The following is a 20845-nucleotide window of genomic DNA, read 5'->3' as shown; positions in this document are numbered from 1 at the left end:
GATTATTGAAATATCTGCATCAGCATTAAGCCAGTAAGAATTCTGTATTGTTCTAACCGGCTAGAACAATGCAGGTTCCTCTTTCCTTATGTGAAAGTAAGACAATGAATCTATACACACAAAGTAAACACACACACACACACACACTCCAACAGGAAGAAGGAAGAGTGTGGGTGTTTGGGAGCAGCTGCATGGAGGAGCATCAGACCCAGCTTCCTCCTGGTGCAGCCAGCACCATCTCTCCTCCCTTCTCTTTTTTTTCACTCATTCCATCTACTTATTACCTTCATGACAATTTCTTCTTCTCTTCCTTTTATGTTTCTCTCTCTCTAACATAGACAGAAACATATTCAGTCAAAAATAGACCATCTTTGTCATAGCTTTTATCAGGCTCTTATCCGTTGGCAGAAATGATCTGCTTGTAGCAAGCATTGTGAAAACACGGTTGGTGCTTGTTGCAATGCAAACTGTGTGTGCATGTTGCTGTCCTCTTTTGTCAGAATGGTGACACATCAGCACATTACCACCTGAAAGCCCAACTGTTTCACAACACTTTCCTGTGCTGTGTTCTAATCGAGGGCTTTTTGGTAGCGTTCAAACTTGACTCCACTCTCACACCTGTGCGAGGTGAGGCTTGGATGACTCAAGGCACAGATGGACAGAGCAGATAAAGCTAGAAAATGAGCATAAGAGAGAGAGAGAGAGAGAGAGAGAGAGAGAGAGAGAGAGAGAGAGAGAGAGAGAGAGAGAGAGAGAGAGAGAGAGAGAGAGAGATGTTTTGGAAATTTAACTGTGACATATGCTCAATGCTGATTGCAGATGTTTCAGCTGTGATAGGTAAATCTTTGATTGTTGCGCAATCAACTTGGTAGTGGTTTGATTATATAAAAAAAATCATTCAAAACAGGATATACTGCATATGTCATTGAGTACGTTGATGCAAGATATTTTCACTCTGAATCAAGGCCGGTGGAATCTTCCTCTAACACAAGCCTACACAGGTGCAGGTACCAGAGCATCTTTGTGTTTCACTCTTTCGCTTTCCTTTCCAGTTTTCTGTTCTTACTCCTTAATTCTATCACCCAGTCCCATTCCAACCAGTACTCCACTGATTTTCTTCTCTCTTCCAGCCTACATACCTCCCCTCCATCCTCAGCCCCTCTTTCTGTCAGCAACACACCCCCGGTAAGTGGTTACTGTGATGAAGACACTCAGCAGTTATTTCTGTGTTTCCTGTGTATCATGTGGTGGTAGCTTGAGCTAGCTAGCATGGCTGACAACACACAGGCTCCCAGGTGCAGTGTGACAGTGTGGGCTGCCAGCCAGAAAGCCAGTGGGCCAGTTAGCAAGCCAACTAGGCCCTGCAGCACGTGCTGCCCTCCACCCCCACCCTTAACCCATCGCTATTCCCAGTGGAAAGGAGGAACAGGCTTGTGACATTTTCAGTATGGGAAAGAACACACGTCTGTGTATGTGTGAGCGTGTGCAAGCTTGCCTATATCATTTTTATTTTTTATGAAGGTATTGCTGCACCAAAGTAAACCGTTTGAGGAAATGTCTAAAAGTTTAAATGAGTCATTAACTTGTTCATGACTGAGTCATGGATGGGAGATTCTTTGGTTATGTGCAAATCTACTGCATCTGGGAATCAGCTTGTCTTTCTCCCACAGAATTCAGGGGTCATGATGCGCTGACGGCAAAGACCTCCAGTGAAACCAGCATGCAGGGGCACCAGGGTTCGCCCTCTCTCCCCCAGCTCACCCCCAGGCCGCAGATGCATCGACCCAGACAAGGCTGCACTTCTCTGGGCAGCACAGAGAGACTGCTGTGCTCCGGTTCCTGGAGCCCTGATGCTCTGATTGAGACCCTGCGCCCATGCAGGAACCAGAGGGAGGGGAAGGGAGAGCAAGGGAGGGGATGCAAACACATCTGGCATCTGCAAAACCCTGCACACAACTCCCACATATCATGAGAGCAATGTACAGACCATATAGAAAAGCGAGCTCTGTTTTCCCCTCTGCTATGACACATGCGGAGGATGATACACACACACACACACACACATCTAATTGTGTTCCTGTTACCTCTAAAATCTAGAAAAGTAATTATGTGAGGAGCAGGGCACGAAGGCACAAAAATCTCCAGCTGGCAGGACAGTAGGACAGCAACACCAGAATACACCACTCTCTGCTTTTGTTCTATTTATATAGCTCACCAAACAATGGTGTTGGTTGGTGTCTAAAAAACAAATTACTTAGCTGCCTATGGTAGCATCTACAAAGGAAATGGTATAAAACAATGCTACATTCAATGATGTATACATACATGGTACTGTATATAAATAAGGGAAGACCTATTGAAGCTGTTGAGGGGAAGATAAATGAAAAGCTGTGAGAGGAGGACACAATAGAGAGCATATCAGAGTGCAAGAAATTTGTGTGGGTGCACGTCTCTGCAAGGTGTCTTTTTGGTATGTTTGTTTCTTTGCGTGGGCGCTACCTTTTGCATTAGGCGGCAGTACAGGACGAAGTTTGAGGTAGTGGGTTGGGACGTAGTTTTATGTGTATGTCTGTGCGTGCGTGTGTGTGTGTACACGTGTGGGTAAGGGTGCAGAGTACTTTCTGATAAACAACCAGCACCTATCTCTGTTTCGGCTCGCTTTTAGAAAGTACCGCACGTTTTCATAAACCTGCTCTTCCGTCAAAATGACTGGGCAATGATTTTTCTTTATGAGCTTTAAACATTGGAGAATTTGACCAGGAGGAAAGGATGCTTGCAAGAGTATAATAGGATAAGATATCAAATGCATATACATGGTTGGTGTTACTTTAGTGTGCGCTACCTCCTCTCTTCAGGGTGACCGAGTATAGGCCAATGAGAGGCATAGCAGCAAGCTGGAGCAGTATGCTCTTAGTGGACAGCTGTGGGGCCATTAAAGGCCCATCTGCAGACAATAGGCTCTGTCTGAAGGGCACACACAGCCTGGTTCCTGTCCTGCTCTGCCTCACTGTGTTTGTGTATGGATGCGTATATGAGAGTACCATGCATTTCCATGCCCCATTTTTATCTCTTACAAAGGAATACACAGAAAACACACATTCGCTCATGCAGCTACCTCTAAAAGTCAGTCATTTTAACATGTCTGCGCTAAACTTGGTAATTTTCCACAGCAAATTTTGATCTTTTCCTACATATAATCACTCATAATTATGCTTTATGATAATGCCTTCTCTGTAATGTGGCAGAAATAAACAGAATCATGCCATGGTTCACTGAGGCAAGTCTTGTTGAAGTCAGACATCATCACAGATGGCGGAAAAACTGATTTCATTGTGTGATTAAAGCTTTCATGGCATCCTCTCTTCAAAAACCGAGGAAATGAAAATCACTTTATTAAAAGGTTATCTTCTCTCACGCACTCGACAAAACACAACAGCATGCAAAAATATAGGCGTGCGTTGGAAAAACAGCTAGCTGGCCCAACCACATACCACTCAGCGCGGTTCGATCAAGCAAGCCACAACTTCACATGCCCCAACACACACACACACGCACGCACGCACACACACTGCTCCTGCATGCAGACACATGCAAAAATATCTGTCCCAATACTAAAATAGGCCCTGAGAGGTTGCACCTGCACCTGTGCCCTGGTCCACACCTACACACAGGTGTCAGGATGTGACACATACACACAGACAGAGAAAGAAAGATAGAAGAGAGGGAGGGGAAAAAACGAGAGCGGGGTGAATCACACAACTGCGGTCGACCAAAAAGCTTTTTCTAGATATCATCTCTGTATTTTGGAGTGTAACCATAAGTGTGATTTTCATTTTTAAATAGACTTTCAGGTTGATGTGTTTAATTATAAAAAGTGATGCACACAATACTTATTCAGTAACTGCTGATTTCTAGATGATATGTAATTATATGATATACAAGAAGACTTTTATTCATAATCATGGGTTTAGGGTGAGTGAAAAGAGGGTTTAAGCAAAGTGTGTATCATACTGCAGACATAAGTGCCTTGAGTGTCTCATTATGCAACTCAGTATGAGTGGTCTCTCAATGTGTATGTGTGTGTCACAGTGACTCATACCCATTTGTGCCTTGACAGTCCCTTTTTTCAAATGAGGAAGAATTAGGGGGCAAATATTCTAAGCAGTGGCTTAAATATGCATGCATGAACACACACAAACACATGCATGGTACACAAACAAAAAGGTTGGAAGAACTTAATTTTATTATTTCCAAAGTTAGATGTTATGAAAATAAAGGCATAGCTCTATCTGTGTTAATATTCATTACTTGATTCAATGAAATCAAGATAGAGGAATAAGATTTCATCAAGTCGGTATTGTGTTTGCCTACTCCTATGCTACTGGTCATATTAAAAAAGCATTTGAAAAAAAAAGAATAATGCTATGTTAATGTTATTATCACAGTAAAGTTTTCACACGGTTTCTCAGTTATGTCACATTAAAAAGAGATGCAATGAAAAGCCCTTTACGTTCTTTGAGAGATGTCGCCACCCTGTGGAAGCTTACTGTTGCTGCAGTCCAACAGACTTTGCAGCCGCTGCACCACAAATTCAATTTGAATTCTATTTTATACCATTTTCCTTATTGTATTTTACTTTTCTTTGTCTTTTTTCAAAAAAACAAACAAAACAAAAACAAAACAAAACTAGTTTTAATGCCTTTTTATGTCTTCTGTAAAGAGCTTTGAATTGCTTTTGTGTTTAAAAGGTGCTATACATAGAAAGTTACTTCATTCCACAAGGATGCCTGAACAAACAATTCCCTGAGACTTAGTAGTAAATTTGTCTGAATTTGAATTTGATTAAATATTCTATTATGTAGGAAATACTGATAGACACAATATGAATTCCTAATTTAAAGACCCCCTCCAAAGATGTATATAAAATACTACTGAATAATACTGTGTCTGATATGGATTTTCCACAAAAAAGTTCAATTATCTTGTTAAAATCCTTAAAATGGCATCAACCCCTTCTGTCTAAATGTCTGAAATATATTTCATTTCATAAGTTCAACTGCTGGATACAAGATGTTTCCTACTTTACTGTCCATTCTCAGTGTTTGTGTATGGGAGGCTTCAAGTTTCCACATCACACTTTTTTAAGATGAATATTTGACCAGGATTGGCTTCCAAACTATTTGTGATGTCACAAATCATGCTCGTAGATTCACCCCTTAAAATTGGATTTTCAATGAGCACAAACTTTCCACTTTCAGCAGAAACAGCCTCCCAGTGTCAAACTCTGCATGTACATCATTCTGTACAGTCAAGCTCAAATATCCAACTGTAAGAACAAGAAGAAAAACATATTTTTCTGTGGAAAGGGACTTTAACAAGGGTATCACATTGTTTTAAAAATAATAAAAAAAAAGGTACATTAATGCCTTAAAGAATCCTCATCCGACATCTTCCTCACAGTTCATCCTTCTCATCTCCAATGGGACAAGAGACACCGGTGCCTTTGAGGCCACAGTAGCCTTTAGGTACCTTCTTCAGGTACTGCTGGTGATAGTCCTCAGCGTAGTAAAATTGCTGCCCCTCCAGAATCTCTGTGGTGATGGGACCATAGCCTTTTTGATCCAGCTCCTAGAGAGAAAATACACACACACACACACACACACACACACACACACAGACACACACACACACACACAGATACAGACACATACAGACAAAAAAACCCCAATTAATTTTTAACAATCATACAGAACACAAAACACCAAAGAACCCCCAATTCCCTGCCCTTCCTGTATAAACCCAATTAGAAAAAAGGGAGAAAAAAAAGAAAAAAAGGGAAAGAGGCCTTCTGGCTAACCAGAAATGATCACATCCCTATGGTGGCATCAGTAATGTGCCAATATACTCTAGGTAAGGCTACCAAATATTCACAAAGGTGTTGTATCCTTTTCTAAGTCTATATGTGATCTTTTCAAGAGGAATACAGCTGTTCATTTCCATCTATCAACGAGGAGAGGGGAATCAGATTTCCATGTCACTGTTAAGCATTCCCTGGCCACACATAAAGCGATTTCCATAAATTTAATTTGGGAATTAGTTGAAGATTTAGTTTGATTTATGGAGTTTCTGTGGGGTGAGGTACAGTTGATGGAGGAAATTATAGTGAACCAGTGTGTACCTGTTATTAATGGTAGCTGACAAACTGCCGTAACATAAATCTGACCAGAGCTGTTCATCAGTTGTATGTTCAGATCTGATTCCATTCTCGCTCTAGATTTGTGCAAACCTGGCTTTGGGCCCTCATCCAGTAGTAAGGAGGCTCAATGACCATGCAACAATGTTTGCCTAGAAATACTCACGCTTCGAACAGTATCAATCAATATGTTTATGTACACTGAATTCCCCAAGTACAAACTGTACTATTGCTACAGCCTCTACAATGATCTCCACATTGATCCTAGGAGTTTTGTTTTATTTAAATTGGACTATTTTTGTCTGTGAATTTGTACGCAGCGAAATGACAATGACAATGAGTTTAAAGCCTCCTATCCTTAAAGGGGAGCTCCACTGATTTTAGACATCAAAGTCTGTTTACAGATCTTGGGAAGCACAACTGCATATGTGAAAAGAGTTATATAGAGCCTTTTGTGGCTCCAGGGACCTGCACATAATCTGAGAAATTTGGTTGTGGCGTTTTGGTTGTGGTTGAGCTTGAGAATTAAAAAAATCTGGGAGTGTACAGTTAGAAAGAAACAAAGAAACCAGACCTCTGAAGCCCTGCTCTCATCTCTGCTTGAGGCTAGTGGTTCAAAGCTACATTAGCTGCTACTAACAAAACACACCCAAGTCTCCAACAAACTGTTTGTTGCATTGTGGGTAATCTAGGCCCCAGTTTTGACAAGGGAGAACCAATATCTTGGGTTCTACTGCATCGATTTTGAGACTTTTTTTTACTGTTCGTCATCTATCCAACAGCGTTATAGGAGTGCAATGCTAAATCGGTGGAGTACTCTTTTAGGTTGAGTCAATGTTCAAGGTTATAATCCCTAAAACAGACTTTTCTGTGAGGAAACTATTCCTAGCTTGCAGCATCTTCATGTGTTCATATCCTGCAGCTTGTTCCCCTCACCACAGGCATGACACACATTCAGCGCTACTTTCTCAGATTGCAGTAACTTCTTCAAAATGAACACGCCTGTTAAATGGCTGTTTTATTCTGCAGTGTATTGGATCTGAACTTTCAATACCTCTCACTAATACAGTAAAGAGTTTCTGCTCCTCGACTAGAAAGCAGGGTTATTGAGTGACAGAAGAAAGGAACATCTATTTCTTTTTGTACTGCAGCTTGCCTCTGTGGCTCTCTCTGTGGGACAAAGCATCAAAGAGTATCCGCTCTCTTTGAGAACTCCTGAAGACACTTTCACACTTACACTTTTCTAAACACCATGAGAGAAGGCTTCAAACACACTAAAAAAGCGCACAAATTCACAAACACACACACACTAAACACCTCTGACAGATATATCAAAGGTATACCTGCTGTGCTGAGTGGTTTTCTCTATCTAATAATACAAGCGCTCAGTCCTCTCTAGATCAGTGCTCTTGAGAGCTGACAAAACAACAAGTTCGAGGCACAGCGGGACTATCTGTGGGCAACAAGTAGCTTGAATGTAGTTCACTACACCTCAGCACAGCACAGCACCGAGGAGCTTTGCTTTGTGGAGGCGTCAATTGGCACGGTTCAACAACCACCATGAAACAGAGGCTGTGTATTCAATCCTGGCTCAACCTGTTCTTATCAGCTCCTGCGATATAGGCTGTTTCTCTGCATGACACTGTCATGGACACCACTGGAGTATTTAAGGAAAGGGGACTTCATTCTTCTTAAGGGGTAAATATATATTTTGAGTATCAAACGATCACCCAATGGAGGCAGGTTTCCAAGGAAGGAAAAAAAGTATGAAAATGTCTATCAAAACTTCTCAAACCACTCTCAATTCACTTCCTTCAAAGTATTTTTTGGGCATATTTTCGCCTTTATTTGATGCAGTCAAGAGTGACAGGAAATGTGGGCAGAAAGAAAAGGGTTATGTCATGCAACCAAGGTCCTCGACCAGGCTCGAATGGAATGTTGCAATAACATCAGCATCATCTTCCATCATTCAACATCATCTGGAACTACTTCTCCACTGTTGAACCGTGTGCACTCTATGTTCCAAAATATGTCTAATACTCAGGCACTGTAGAGTTCATGAACAGGAAAAATGTTCCGAGATGGAGTTTGAGGACAAAAATATACAAATATGGGTGACAAATTACTAGGAAAGATCAACATAAAGTCTTAGTAAGATGTCCATGTGCAGCTATAGAATGCTGGAGGGATGGAAAACCATTCTTCCAACATATTAGCGCTGTCTAACATGTTGGTCCAAAATTTTACCATTCAGCGACCCCTTGTGCCCTGCGTGAAAGTATCTCATCTTCTACACTCATTTAATTATGTTTTTCATTTATTTTGTCACCCATCAGTCCATGTGACTATTTATTAAGAACTTTCCTATTCTTTACATTAGTTTTTTGATTGACAAATGTGCAAGTTCTGTTGTTGATTGACAAATCTTCATGTCAAAAAGAGAGATTTGCTTTTCCACTTTGAAAAAACAACAACCAAAAAAAGCCAAGCCAAAAAAAAGAGAAACAGGCTCCAAGTCTGGCTAAGGATCTTTTGCTCTTGCTGTAACCGAGCTTACTAATGAAAATAAATTATGTTGACCAGGACAGAACAATTCCCCAGCTGTTCTTCTACTAACTTGCGCATTTGTGTGGGAGACAATGAACATAAAAAAAGATCTGTGTATAATCTCTAAAAAAGGAAATAATGTCAGTGAAGGGCAGCATGTTATAGGTAATGTATAGTTTTGTCCACATGGAGGCAGTGTGGTACTTGATGTGTGTATGTGTGTGTGCTGGAGGTGATGCAGTGGAGTCCGTAAATCAAAGCTCTGCACCCCACAGAGAGGCTGAGGCAGCAGCTGACCTCTAAGTCCTCAGTGGCTGCTGCTACAATACGAGGGCTCTAATCTCCCTGGAGGAAGGACCCAGCGTTCACAAACCAAACTACAGCGCAACACAGCCCTCAGTACAGAATATCAGCCTGACAAGCATGGACATATTTACATTTTAAATGCCCTGTCTGACACAGAGGAACCCATTTTTCTCTTCTTACATCCAACAGCACTCTAGTAAACCAGCCGACACAAGCATAGAGCTTTGTACATCATGGCCTAATTAATCAGTCATCACCACCAAACCACAGTAGTAGCGAAGCCTTCGGGGCAGAGGATGCTTCATGTAAGGAGAACACAATGTCCAAGAAAAGGTCTGTTATTCCGAGCAGACATACACCCCCACCCTGACACCCCCGCACCACTCCCGCGCTCTACATCCAGCCCTCTACAGCAGTCACAACACGGCGGCCATTTTAGATCTATAAATCAGAATGCATGGCGTCACGCCACTGTGTATAACCTTATGTGGCTTCACTCTCTCTCTCACTGCAGCAGCAGCGGCAGAGGAATGGAGGGAAGAAATAAAGAGAGAAGGACGTGGAGGGTAAAAACAGCAAAAATGGAGGAGGGAAAATTCGAGAGAGAAAGCGCAAACTAGATGTTCTCAAGTTGAGCATTTTCATGCTGTTCATGATGTTCAGATGATGGCTACATGGAGGGAGAGAATGTGTGTGTGCAAGTAGGCTATACATTTGTGTATGTGTGTGTGTGTGTATGTGTGTGAGGAGTGAAACAGAAATACAGAACATTTTAGGAACAGATCAGTGTATGTGTGCGTATTTACATGGGGACGTAAATCTGTCACATTACAGGGACTCACCTTCAATTTGGAAACAAAAAGCTTGCATCCACAACGTAGAAAATTAATATTTGGGGTTAAGACTTGTTTTTTGGTTAAGGTTAGGGGGTTAGGTACATACTGGTAGTGGTTAACATTAGGTTAAATTGACAGGGAATTCATTTAAGTCAATGCAATGTCCTCCGAAATGACAAAAACAAGTAATGTGTGTGTGTGTGTGTGTCCAGGGCTGAGCTCACTCAGCCCAGTCAGCCTTTCCTTTCTTCACGCCTGTCGGAAAGACTCCCCTGTCAAAGACATGGCTGAACGGGTGCATTTCTCTCTCTCTCTCTCTCTCTCTCTCTCCATCTCCCTCCATTGCTGATTCTCTCTCTCTCTCTCCCTCTCTCTCCCTCTCTCTCTCTCCCTCTCTCTCCCATGTGAGCACAGACCACAGCTTCGTGCTACCAAGTCCTCCCTGCTCTCCAGCCAAGCGAGAGAGCCCCTCTCGCCATCACCATCGCCAGAGAGTCGGCCCCGGGACACAAATAGGACGTGACATCCCGAGAGAGGGTGGAGGTGGAGGAGGAAGAGGAGGAGGAGGAGGAAAATGTACTCTCTTCTCTTATCCTACCCCACTGTCTTGTCTCTCTCTGTCGTTTTCCCTCAGAAGGCCTACGGCTGCGGAGTGGTGGGGAAGAGACGCGCATTGACATAGAGTTTGTGACACCCGATGACTCATGGTGAAGACATTTGAAGAGGGACGTGACCTCAATTCTGTGATTTATGTAATCATCCCTTAGTCCACTCCAGTTACTGGTGTGGTTATTGCTATTTACCATTTCTCGGGCTCCTCATCTCCATCGTTTTATTTGTTTTTCCTGGTGTCATTGTCTCAGTCTTGATCTCAAATTCAAATTTTCATTATTGGCATTAAATACTTCATTGGCAAAGCATATTTTAACAAGTTTACAATGTAAGTGTAGTAGTCCAGTATTGAGATCTTTTACATTTTAAGTAAAAGTAGCAATACCTCAATGAAAAATGCAAGATAAAAATACTAGTAAAGGTTGTGCATTTATAGTTTTATTTTAGTAGTAATAGCAGAAAAGGTCAGCAGAAAAAAAGTACTCATTAGGTAGAAGAATGACCCCTGCCAATGCTGTTCATACTGTTGGGTATAGTTTGGTCTATAATAAATAAAACTGCATTATATTTTATTTTATATTTTCTTATATATAAAACACAACCGACTTGAGTCTGCATACCTGAACATCTTAAACATGTAAATACAATTTTTGAGTTTTGTCGACAGGAAAGCTGCTCCGTGGTACAACTCTGGTAGTAGATAGACTGTGGCTCTGCCTGAAAACACACGAAATAGACTGACATGATACTTATCGACTTGTCCGCGGCACCGCGCTTGCCCTCAATGACCTCGGGGAGAGACACAGAACGGGAGTGATGGAGAGAGGACGAAAGAGAAAGACAGACAGGGAAGGGAAAAAAAAAAAGAGATGCGGAAATGGTGCAGAGACACGCAGGGAAAGATGGAGTGAAGGAAAGGAGGAGAAGAGCATGGGAGATTATCGTGAGGCTGAGGGAATGAAAACAGACTCTAGTGAGATGGTGAAAAAAAAATAACAACATATAAACACAATAGCCTGAAAAAGAGACAGAGAAGATACTGAAAGCTTGTTCTGTGAGGTTCTGGGAAAAGCCGTACATGTAAAACATTCATGTACATCACTGTGTCTATAAATGTGTGCGAGCTAAAGGATGTGTATTCCCTCTGTGTGTCTGATTTTTTTTTTCCTGCCCTGCTCTGTTCATCTCTCTTTCTCTCTCTCAGTGCGGGTCAGGCATCCATTTTAGCTGAGCTCTAATCTTCAGCAAGCGCTCCTACATTTTGTGAGCGAGGAAGCCAACACTCCTACATTTTGAGAGGGAGAGAGGATGCACACGCACTTCAGTCTCGGAGCGAGGCGGCACGCGCTCCTACGTCTTTTTTTTTTTTTTTTCCATGGCAGACAACAAGTAGCTCAACATCTGAAGAACGAAAACGCAGGAGATCAGTCCTGCATTTCTGAGAAAAAAGTGATCGCCTCTCATTAACATTTCAGCTGCACTGTACTCAACAACATCTCACTGACTGGATTACTTTCTGGCAAATAAAAAAAAGTTATTCCTGAACCATATATCACTAACAATTTGTCCATTTTTATCTTAGCCAATAATGTCTCGTAGCTACATGGGCAAGATGTCTAGTTGCTATCAGAACACAGCAGAAATATTTTAAGATTTAAGACTTAATGTAAAAGGAAAGACAATCTATAATATGCGAGAGCTGGGGAATAGTTGGAAGCATAAATTTGACTTTTGAAGACTTTCCAGAATGGGAGATGTGGAAAACCAAACTGAGCTTGTGTGACTATAAGCCCGCTAAGGAAACCTGCTGATGCTGTGCCCCGTTTTAATAACCCTCGAGCTTCTCCTCAAGACTTCTAGCCCCAAACGACCCCCACCCCCTTTTTTTTTTTCCAGCCATCTTCCGAAACCCCCTGTCCCCCCCACCCCCCATCTTTCAAGCTCATTAAGTTAGGATGCCTTATCAGAGGGCACACTCACCCCTCCAAGGCCCTACACACATGTATGTGCACGTACACACACAATATCCATGCTGGCTTGATAAAACCTATTGTTCATACATGCACACACACACACACACACACACGCACACACACACATATATATAGAACCCCCGTTCTTCCATTTTCCTCTCCAAACCCTAACCCAACTCTGAAACCCCCCCATCACCACCACCCCAGTCTCTCCTCCTAATCAACTCTTCCCATCCCTCCTCTCCTCTCTCTCCCAACTCACCCCCCCCCTCACCCAGCTCTGGGGAGACGTTTTAGCAGAGAGGGAGGGATGGAGTGAGAGAGAAGGGGAATGAGAGAGAGAGAGAGAGAGAGACCGAGAGAGAGAGAGAGAGAGACGGGGGAGACAGAGGGAGAGAAAGAGATGCACTCCTCCTCTCTGCTCTGCTGCCACAGCGGCTTGGCTACAGAAGCCTTTGATGTTCTGCAAATTTCAAATTTCATTATAGAGAACCCCCTTCTCCTCTCCCCTCTCCCTGCTCCCTCCCTCTCTTCCCCCTCTCTGCTCTCGCGCTTAAACAAGCTTTTCTGCCTCACTCCCCCCCCGCCCCCCCCAGTGCTGAAGTTAAGAAACTGAAAGCCCTGCAGAAGAGACTCTTCGTATGGGTTAATTATTTATTGGGCTGTGTGTGTATGTGCCAAATGTATGTCTGTGTGTGTGTGTGTGTGTCTGTACGTACATGCGAGTGTGTGTGAGTCATGGGCTGGCAGTGGGGTGGAATCTGGATTTTGTGATGCCTGTCTTATCTCTGGTCGTCTTAGATCGCCTCCACCCACTCTCTCTTGTCACTCTACTGAACATGCACTCACTTCACCCGATAGAGAGCATTGGCCTTTTAGAATAAAACGCGCGCACACACACACACAAACACACACACACACAATCACACATGCACAGAAGGACACACACTGCAAGCCCTTCCTCTGTAGAGATGCCATTTTCAAACCGGGTGTTGTTGAGACTCAGCATCAATGCGGCAAAGGCAACCATTTCAGGGCAGGAAGCTGCCATTTTGGTTCAGAGTGTGTCAGCTGCTTTGAGAAGATATGTGTCCCAGTGGCCCTCAGATGAAACTGGGGTGCCACTGAAGTGGTTGACAGATCGGTGGTGTCAGCAGCGTAGGTGGAGAGAGAGAAGGAGGGAAGACTGGGTGCTGTTTCTCCTCTTGATCTTTGGAAACATGGTTTGTGAGTATCTGCTGTGAACTGGGTTAAAGTTCTGGTGGAGGTGACAAGACAATATGCTCGATATAACATTAACATTAACCTGTTGAATATGGGTTTTGCTAGTTTTCTTAAATTACAGGTCTATGGCATAGTCATCACATTTCTTAATATAGCTGTCATATATTGTTATTTACAGAAGAATTTAGGCTACTCAGAAATCCAATTAACTGTCATGTGTGGCACTATAATGTTCTTGGACAGTTTTATCATCCAAAAAAAAAAAAAAAAAAATCGAAAGTAGGACAGCACTCCACTTAAATTGTTTATTCATGCATTGCACGGACTTGATTTTTGCCTTTGAGGATTCAGCACCCATCTATACAAACTGAGTTTGAGCGTGTTGTTTTATGATCTAATCTTGAACAGCTTTATGAAATGTCCATTAAAACGCTTTAACGAAATTTGAATATATTCAAGTTTTGCTTGTATGTCCAAAACTTTTCACCACAGAGAAAATGTCTGTATATGAATGCATAGAGAGGAATGTCAGTGTTACAGGCAGGGATATAACAATCATATTGATAAGAAATTTAATTTTTAGTGCTGTTAAAAATGAGGGTTTTGTTGTTCATATCGTGCTTCTTTTTCTTTTCACAGAACAATCATACATGAAGGTCCATTTAGTAGCTGTTCTAGAGCTTTCACTCATGATGTGATCAAATCTGAGTGTGTGTGTATGGCTTATAAACCTGGGTGTTGTGTGCATCATGTGTGGGGTCACAGTCAGTTGATAGTCAAAGGGTGGGGTCACCATCAGCTGATAGCCTGTCAGTCTTAGCCCTCTGTTCTGATTGCCTTCCTCTTTTTCTTTTCCCGCTTTCCTCCCCCCCGTTCCTGGTCCCAGCTGCCACTCCTCTCTCACCTCTGACCCCAGCCCAAGGCCAAGGTCGGGAGGTTGTCGTCATGGCAACATGACAGCCCTGTGGCCTGTGACTGCTGACCCCAGAAGCCCTAAGTAACCATGACGATCATATTTGCTCCCCTCTGCCCCCTGCCAGCTTGTCCATGAATACCATTTAGAGAGAGAGAGGAGAGACGAACAAACCAAACTGATGGAGGATCAACGGATAGATGGACTGATGGACGGACGGACAGATGGACGGAAAGAACAAAAGGTGGGCGCGTGTGCCGCTGAAAAGAGGAGATTTAGAAATGAGATTTAATGACCTATTGACCCTCTTCCGCTCTTTCAGTTTGAGGGCCATAGAGAAAGACGCTGTCACTGAGTGGATGTAACTAAACAGCGTCCAACTCTAAGAGGTCACCACTCCAGAGACTGGCTTTTAATTATTATTCAAATAAATGGGAAAACTCCACGCCACAGCTTATCCGTGCACAACGGCCGAAAAGGTATATTATAACAATGTTGTTCAATATGATAATTCTAATTTTGTTTCTGACATGATGGAATCAAATACACAAACATCGGCATGACTTTATTTTTTTAATAGGGATGATGTGTGTGAGGAAAATTATGAAAACTGTTAATTTTTCAACACTTTTTCCACAGCTGGTAGTCCTTTACTTCACACATGGTTTGGTTATAAGTAACACCTCACTTGAGTCATATGTCATAATGAAACCCTCTGATGTGTGCATGTGAGTATTATACCTGCTGAAAGGCCAGTTTGCTCTTCAATGCAAGCTCCTGTTGAGCAGGGCTGGATGTGTAAATGGCTGAACGATATTGAGTACCACGGTCATTCTGCTGCCTCATACCTGCGTAAACACACACAGAAAGGAAAATAAGACACTCTGCAAATAAGCGTAAGTACCACAATCATCACAGACACAATGCCATTTGCATGTTAAAGGTTTTCACAATTATGTCATCATCCCGCATCTTGAATTCATGAAGCCAAATGAATTCAAAGATCAGAGCAGATTCGGGCTTCCATTAGGGGGGCCTGCGGTGTGTAGGTGTATGGGGCCTCGTGTAGGTGGGTGTATTTTCTTCTTCTTTGTCATGTGGCACTGTCAAAATTTTCATCAGCTTTACATCAGTGTATTTGGAGGAGGCCCAGGCCAAGAGTAACTTGATTAGCAGGACAAATTGCTGCAATCACATGTTTGCTTTTCAGAGGCTACAATCCTGAGCAGCTTTAGCATCCATGGACCCTTCCATTGCAGGCTTCTATCTTACTCTCTCTCCCACTCAGCCTTTGTTTCTTCTCTTTGCCGTACAGCATCATTCCTGTTTTCATTTATCCCTCGAAACCCTTGTTCTTCTTAGTCTTTGGCCTTTTGGTGACATCAGTGGAGGAGCTGATTGTTCTCATCTCAGCATACGCTGACCTCAAGCATTTTAGTCATGTAACAGTTTTATGATTTGTGTTGTGGCAGACATTTCTTCCCATTTCTCTATTATTTAAAATTCTATAGACACAACAATAACATATTAGCACCTTAAAACGTTGACAGGGCTAACGTTACACATCCATCAGACGGGGAGCACCATAAGCGTTCAGTTGGCGTGTTTGTGTCCATCTGACAAATTTGAGTCCAATATTCACTTTCCTTTTAGCTCTACTTTGGTCTCCACCAACTTTTGAGGTAAATATCTGGATCTTTGCCTGCTAAATGTTCCACCATGTTCACTAGTCGCTAACCTTGACAAAGTCGGTGCTGGGCAGATAGCGTACAGACAGTTTGGTGAGTATGAACCAAAACATGGAAATTGCAAACTATTATAACCAAAACAATGAGCTGAGAGGTGCTAAAAAAAAAGCTCCAAACACCTGTGGGGAACCACAGAGTGAAGCAATACTTCTCTATGGGTTTGTCATTACAAGAACCCCTTTCATATAAACATAGTGATTTGTTCCATTGGTCATATAAAACATTGGTTAGGGCAACTTTAAATGACTAAAACAGTGTCTCTCTGAATTGCAATGTGTGGTTAGGGTAGTCAGTTTGAGCGATGAAAGTGTGCATTGTGCTCCTACCATAAAGAAAAATGTCAAGTCTATTGATAAAAAGTCAAGATGACAACCTTGGATTATTTATTTATTTATTTTTTAAATAAACGAATTAGATGTGGCCACTGTCATGCAACTGTTACTTTGCCAAACATGTAGTGCTTTTCCCCACAGGATTTTTTCCAGTTGTCCATGTGAGCTTTAAAATGTTTTACATGTTGTTTAACAACATGACATACACCTGTTAATTTCCTGTCAGATAGCTTTCTATTTACATTGTGGGAGGAAACTGATTCCCACTGAATGTGCTGACAAGCTGCAGCCATGAGATGCTGACATCTTCTTGACACGGTGATCTGCGTATCTTGTTCTCTTTAGATTAAATGTTACCTTACATCATAGAGTGTCAGAACCTATCTGTAACACAGTCTGTTTAGATATAATGGCTATAAGTATTAATCTGGTCTTCATTCAAATCAGAGCAGACAAGCAGACGTCGCCTGCGCTCCGACACACACTGAATAAACTCACTATAACTAATGTTGCTGCCTTAGAGAATTTGCTTCACTGAAAATTTCTTCACCATATTAAATGCTTGTGTTGTTCAAATATGAATTTAAGTGTGTTGTCGAGATTTTCCTGTTAAAATTATAGGTCTCAGTACAAAGCTTATATTTTCTTTTCTTTTTTTCTGTCAAAAATGCAATCCAAAAATTACATTTGATATCTACTGTAACAGCCCCAAGTAAAGCTAATGGACATCTCTAATACTTAAAGTGATTGACACAGTTAGCCTTAGAGAGAAAAACAAAGAGACGTGTACCTCCCTCTTTACCGATAAACTTTTAGTAGTTTACAGTCAAAATGTTCTGTATGAGGAATCATAAGAAAACTGATACATATATTATAATATTTAGGTATTGATTCTGTTTGGTTGGCCATGTTCTCCACAACTCAATGGCTGTTTTTTCTCTTTCCTTTCATTTTAACCTCCCTAAACAACTTTTTCACCTTCATCAAGTGATCTTAACTACAGCGCACTTGAGAGTCTTTGGGGCTTTTTGGTGCTATTTGCTAATGCCAGGATGGCAACATGCTCACAATGACAATGCTAATATGCAGAATAATGTTTACCATTTTCGATTATTTCAGTTTAGCATGTTAGCATGCAAACATTTGCTAACTAGCACTAAACACAAGGTGCAGTTGAGTCTGATGAGAATTTCATCGGTCCGAGATCCAACATCATTCGGCCCAGACCAAAGTGGTAGACCGACCTACAGAACGACATTGTCATCCCTGGAGTCATGCTGCTAGTGGATTGGCAGATTTTATATTCTACTTCTTCATAAACATGTATTTTCTAATTCTACTTCTTTCCATCTTTTTGTCTTCACTGCACCATATACCACCCAGTCCACTATTCCATTTGTCTCCCTCTGTACCTCTCTACCCTCCATATCTGCAGTGCTGGATGTTGGCCATCTTGCCCCCAGTGCTGTTGTTCAGTGGCGAGGCTAATGGTGGCCCCTCCATCAAAGGCCACCGAGCCACTCTGCCATTGGCTGTCCACCAGAGCCTTTACTCAGATTGGTTGGCTGGCAGAGGTCTTGTAGCTTTGCTGTTCCCTCTGACCTTCCCTGCTAACCCTGAGGTTCTGACCAGCCCAACCACACACACCTACACATGCACACGCACACGCACACACACAAACAGCTGCATATGGGTAAGATCATGTATGGACAAAATATGCATACTAATTATGTGAGAACAACCCGATATATATATGAAACTACAGGTTTGACTTCTGTAATTTTATTACTGTAAACTATTCATCTTCAACCTCACAGATTGATATTCAATGTATATTACAAAAGAGTAAAGACAGCAAAGGTTTTTCATCACAAAGAAATGGTTGAAGATCTGGAATATCAGAGAAAAGTCAAGAGACAAACACCCTTGAGTGGTAATTGTCTTTGTGTTGGAAGCAGTCATTAAGATTCATCACATCTTCAGAGATCCATCCACCATCAAAAGAGGAGTTACTCCCCAATCAAAATATGAACGCCATCCAAAACATCAGCCTATCTTTTGATTATACTATCTCCAGATCCATCCCCATAAGCACTGAGCCCTCAAAAAACTACAACAGCAACAAATACCACCCAAAAAAAAACTGGTTCTTCCCTCCTGCCTCCACCGTCTCTCTCTCTTGCTCTCTCCATTTTTAACAGCCCCCTTCGTTATTTTCTCCATCCATCAAAGGCAGCAGTAATTATTAATGAGAGCCTCCCTGTTCTCTCTGCATTATGCATGAGAGCCATGCTTCTGAAAGCAGAGGGTAATGGGGGGTGGACAGAAGGGGAGGGGCTATGGGTCACACACTTGTACACACACATACACACACACTGCCTCTTGGGGTCACTGACCTACGCCCACAAAGCCAAAAATATTAATTAATCACCCCCCCCCCCCCCCCCTCCAAATAAGAAAATTTAAAAGTAGCCCCCTTTAACACTTGAGAGACAAATGGAAGCAAAAATCAGACAAATAGGAGGGTGGTAGGGTATCTCAAGTCTCAGAGGGAGTAGCTACTGCTTCCAACCGACATTCATGCACAAACCTGCGTACACAACTGTACACGCATACACTTTTTTGCTTGTTGTGTTTAAACCCGCTGAGATTTCTTGCAACTCTGTAAAATCTCTTCCAGTGTTTACCCTTGCACGCAAAAAAACAACAAAAAAAAAAAAACAACATCTCTGCTCAGTTTGTCCCTGCTGGCTGTTGGGGATAAAAGCCTACCATTTCTCCCACTTCCAACTTCACCTTCTCTTCTTCCTTTTGCAATTCGCACTCCTTCAGTTTTCTTCTATGGCTCTTTTCTTATCCTTTATTCCCCCCCTCGCTTATTTCCTTCCAACATATTCACCCCACTTTAACACATGTGCATGTTTGTTTGTGTGCTTGCGTGTGCTGCAAGGGAGGTAAGAGAAGCGGAGGGGATTCGCACAGCCTAACCAGCCTTGCGATTTTCAGTCATAGGCAAAAGAAGGAGATAAAACAGTAAGAAGGTAATAAGATTAAAGGGGATGCTGGCTACTATGAAAAACTGGTAAGTAGGGAGGGCAGCAGGTAGAGACGGTGGGAGAAATTACAAGCCTGCAAAGAGTGAGGGCACTGTACTGATACTGTGTCACACTTTAAATGTGTCCCTTTCCACCTGCCCCTCAACAGAACCGGTGGCCTGACGCAGGAGTCTTTTGACACAGCGATCCTTCATCCGTTAACAACTCTAAGAGCTGAGATTAACCTCACCTTTTCACCTCTTCATGTACTGTACCTTCTTCCTCTCTGTCTCTTTCAACCATCACTACCTCTGTATTTCATAAGCCACTCAAATAGATGTAAAACAAGAGATTGCAAATGAGGCAAAAAAAACCAACAACATTTAATTAAAGAGAGACAAAAGAATAACAAACATTTCAGCAGTCAAGCTATCGTCAGTGTCCGCAATTAAGAAATGTTTTTGCATAATTGGTGACTTTTTGCATCCTTCTGAGCATGGAGGGAAAACATTTGAAGTGAATTCGGAGTGATTGCACTTGGCAGTGCATACAATTAGACTGCAGCAGAGTGAGCACTTATAAACAATCTAATGTAGTTTCTTTCTTCTTCTTTTACCTCTTTATTTATTGCCCAAACCTGAATTCCCCTCTGTTCTCATTTAGTGCAATATTTACTTCACCCACTTCAGGTCTAGAGACAGAGCCATAACCCTGCCCTGTGCCCACGCAGAAACATCAACAGGAATTATTTGGTGTTTTTCATACTGATGGAGTCTGACCAGCTCTTGTCATTTCTATAACTATCCTGTCAAAAAAGTGCATTATAAATAAAAAACAAAAAATAGGTATAATGGCTGATAATTACAGTCTTCCCTCTGTGTGTGTGTGTGAGATAGTACTCAGGGTTGTGCCGTGCCCTGCAGTCCTGTTACGACTGTGTGCATGCCAGCACAGCCCTCTCCTCCTCTCCTCTCTCAGCTGCTATTTTTGCCCTGTTCTTATGTAAGCCGCTCCTGACGCGCTGGAGACAGAGGCAGAGTACGGAGTTGGGATGGTGAGAGCATCCCCAGTGGACACACACATACACTCGCTTGCACGTGCAAACACATGCGCACACACACACACA

General features: G+C 42.3%; 1 protein-coding gene across 3 annotated transcripts in view; it reads right to left on the bottom strand.

The window, feature by feature from the left end:
- Window positions 1–5285: 5285 nt before the first annotated feature.
- si:ch1073-358c10.1 (peptide methionine sulfoxide reductase MsrA 1) overlaps window positions 5286–20845 on the bottom strand; it is a 50613-nt gene continuing 35053 nt past the window's right edge. For all 3 annotated transcript variants that reach the window (XM_042387908.1, XM_042387909.1, XM_042387907.1), the window contains 2 exons: window positions 15346–15452; window positions 5286–5628 (listed from right to left, as the gene is read on the bottom strand). In XM_042387908.1, coding sequence (XP_042243842.1) covers window positions 5455–5628; window positions 15346–15452 — 281 coding nt within the window. In that variant the 3' untranslated portion in view covers window positions 5286–5454. The remainder of the gene's footprint in view (window positions 5629–15345; window positions 15453–20845) is intronic.

Source organism: Thunnus maccoyii, chromosome 16, assembly GCF_910596095.1.
Source record: "Thunnus maccoyii chromosome 16, fThuMac1.1, whole genome shotgun sequence".
NCBI lineage: Eukaryota > Metazoa > Chordata > Actinopteri > Scombriformes > Scombridae > Thunnus > Thunnus maccoyii.
This window is presented reverse-complemented; position numbering and strand designations above follow the sequence as displayed.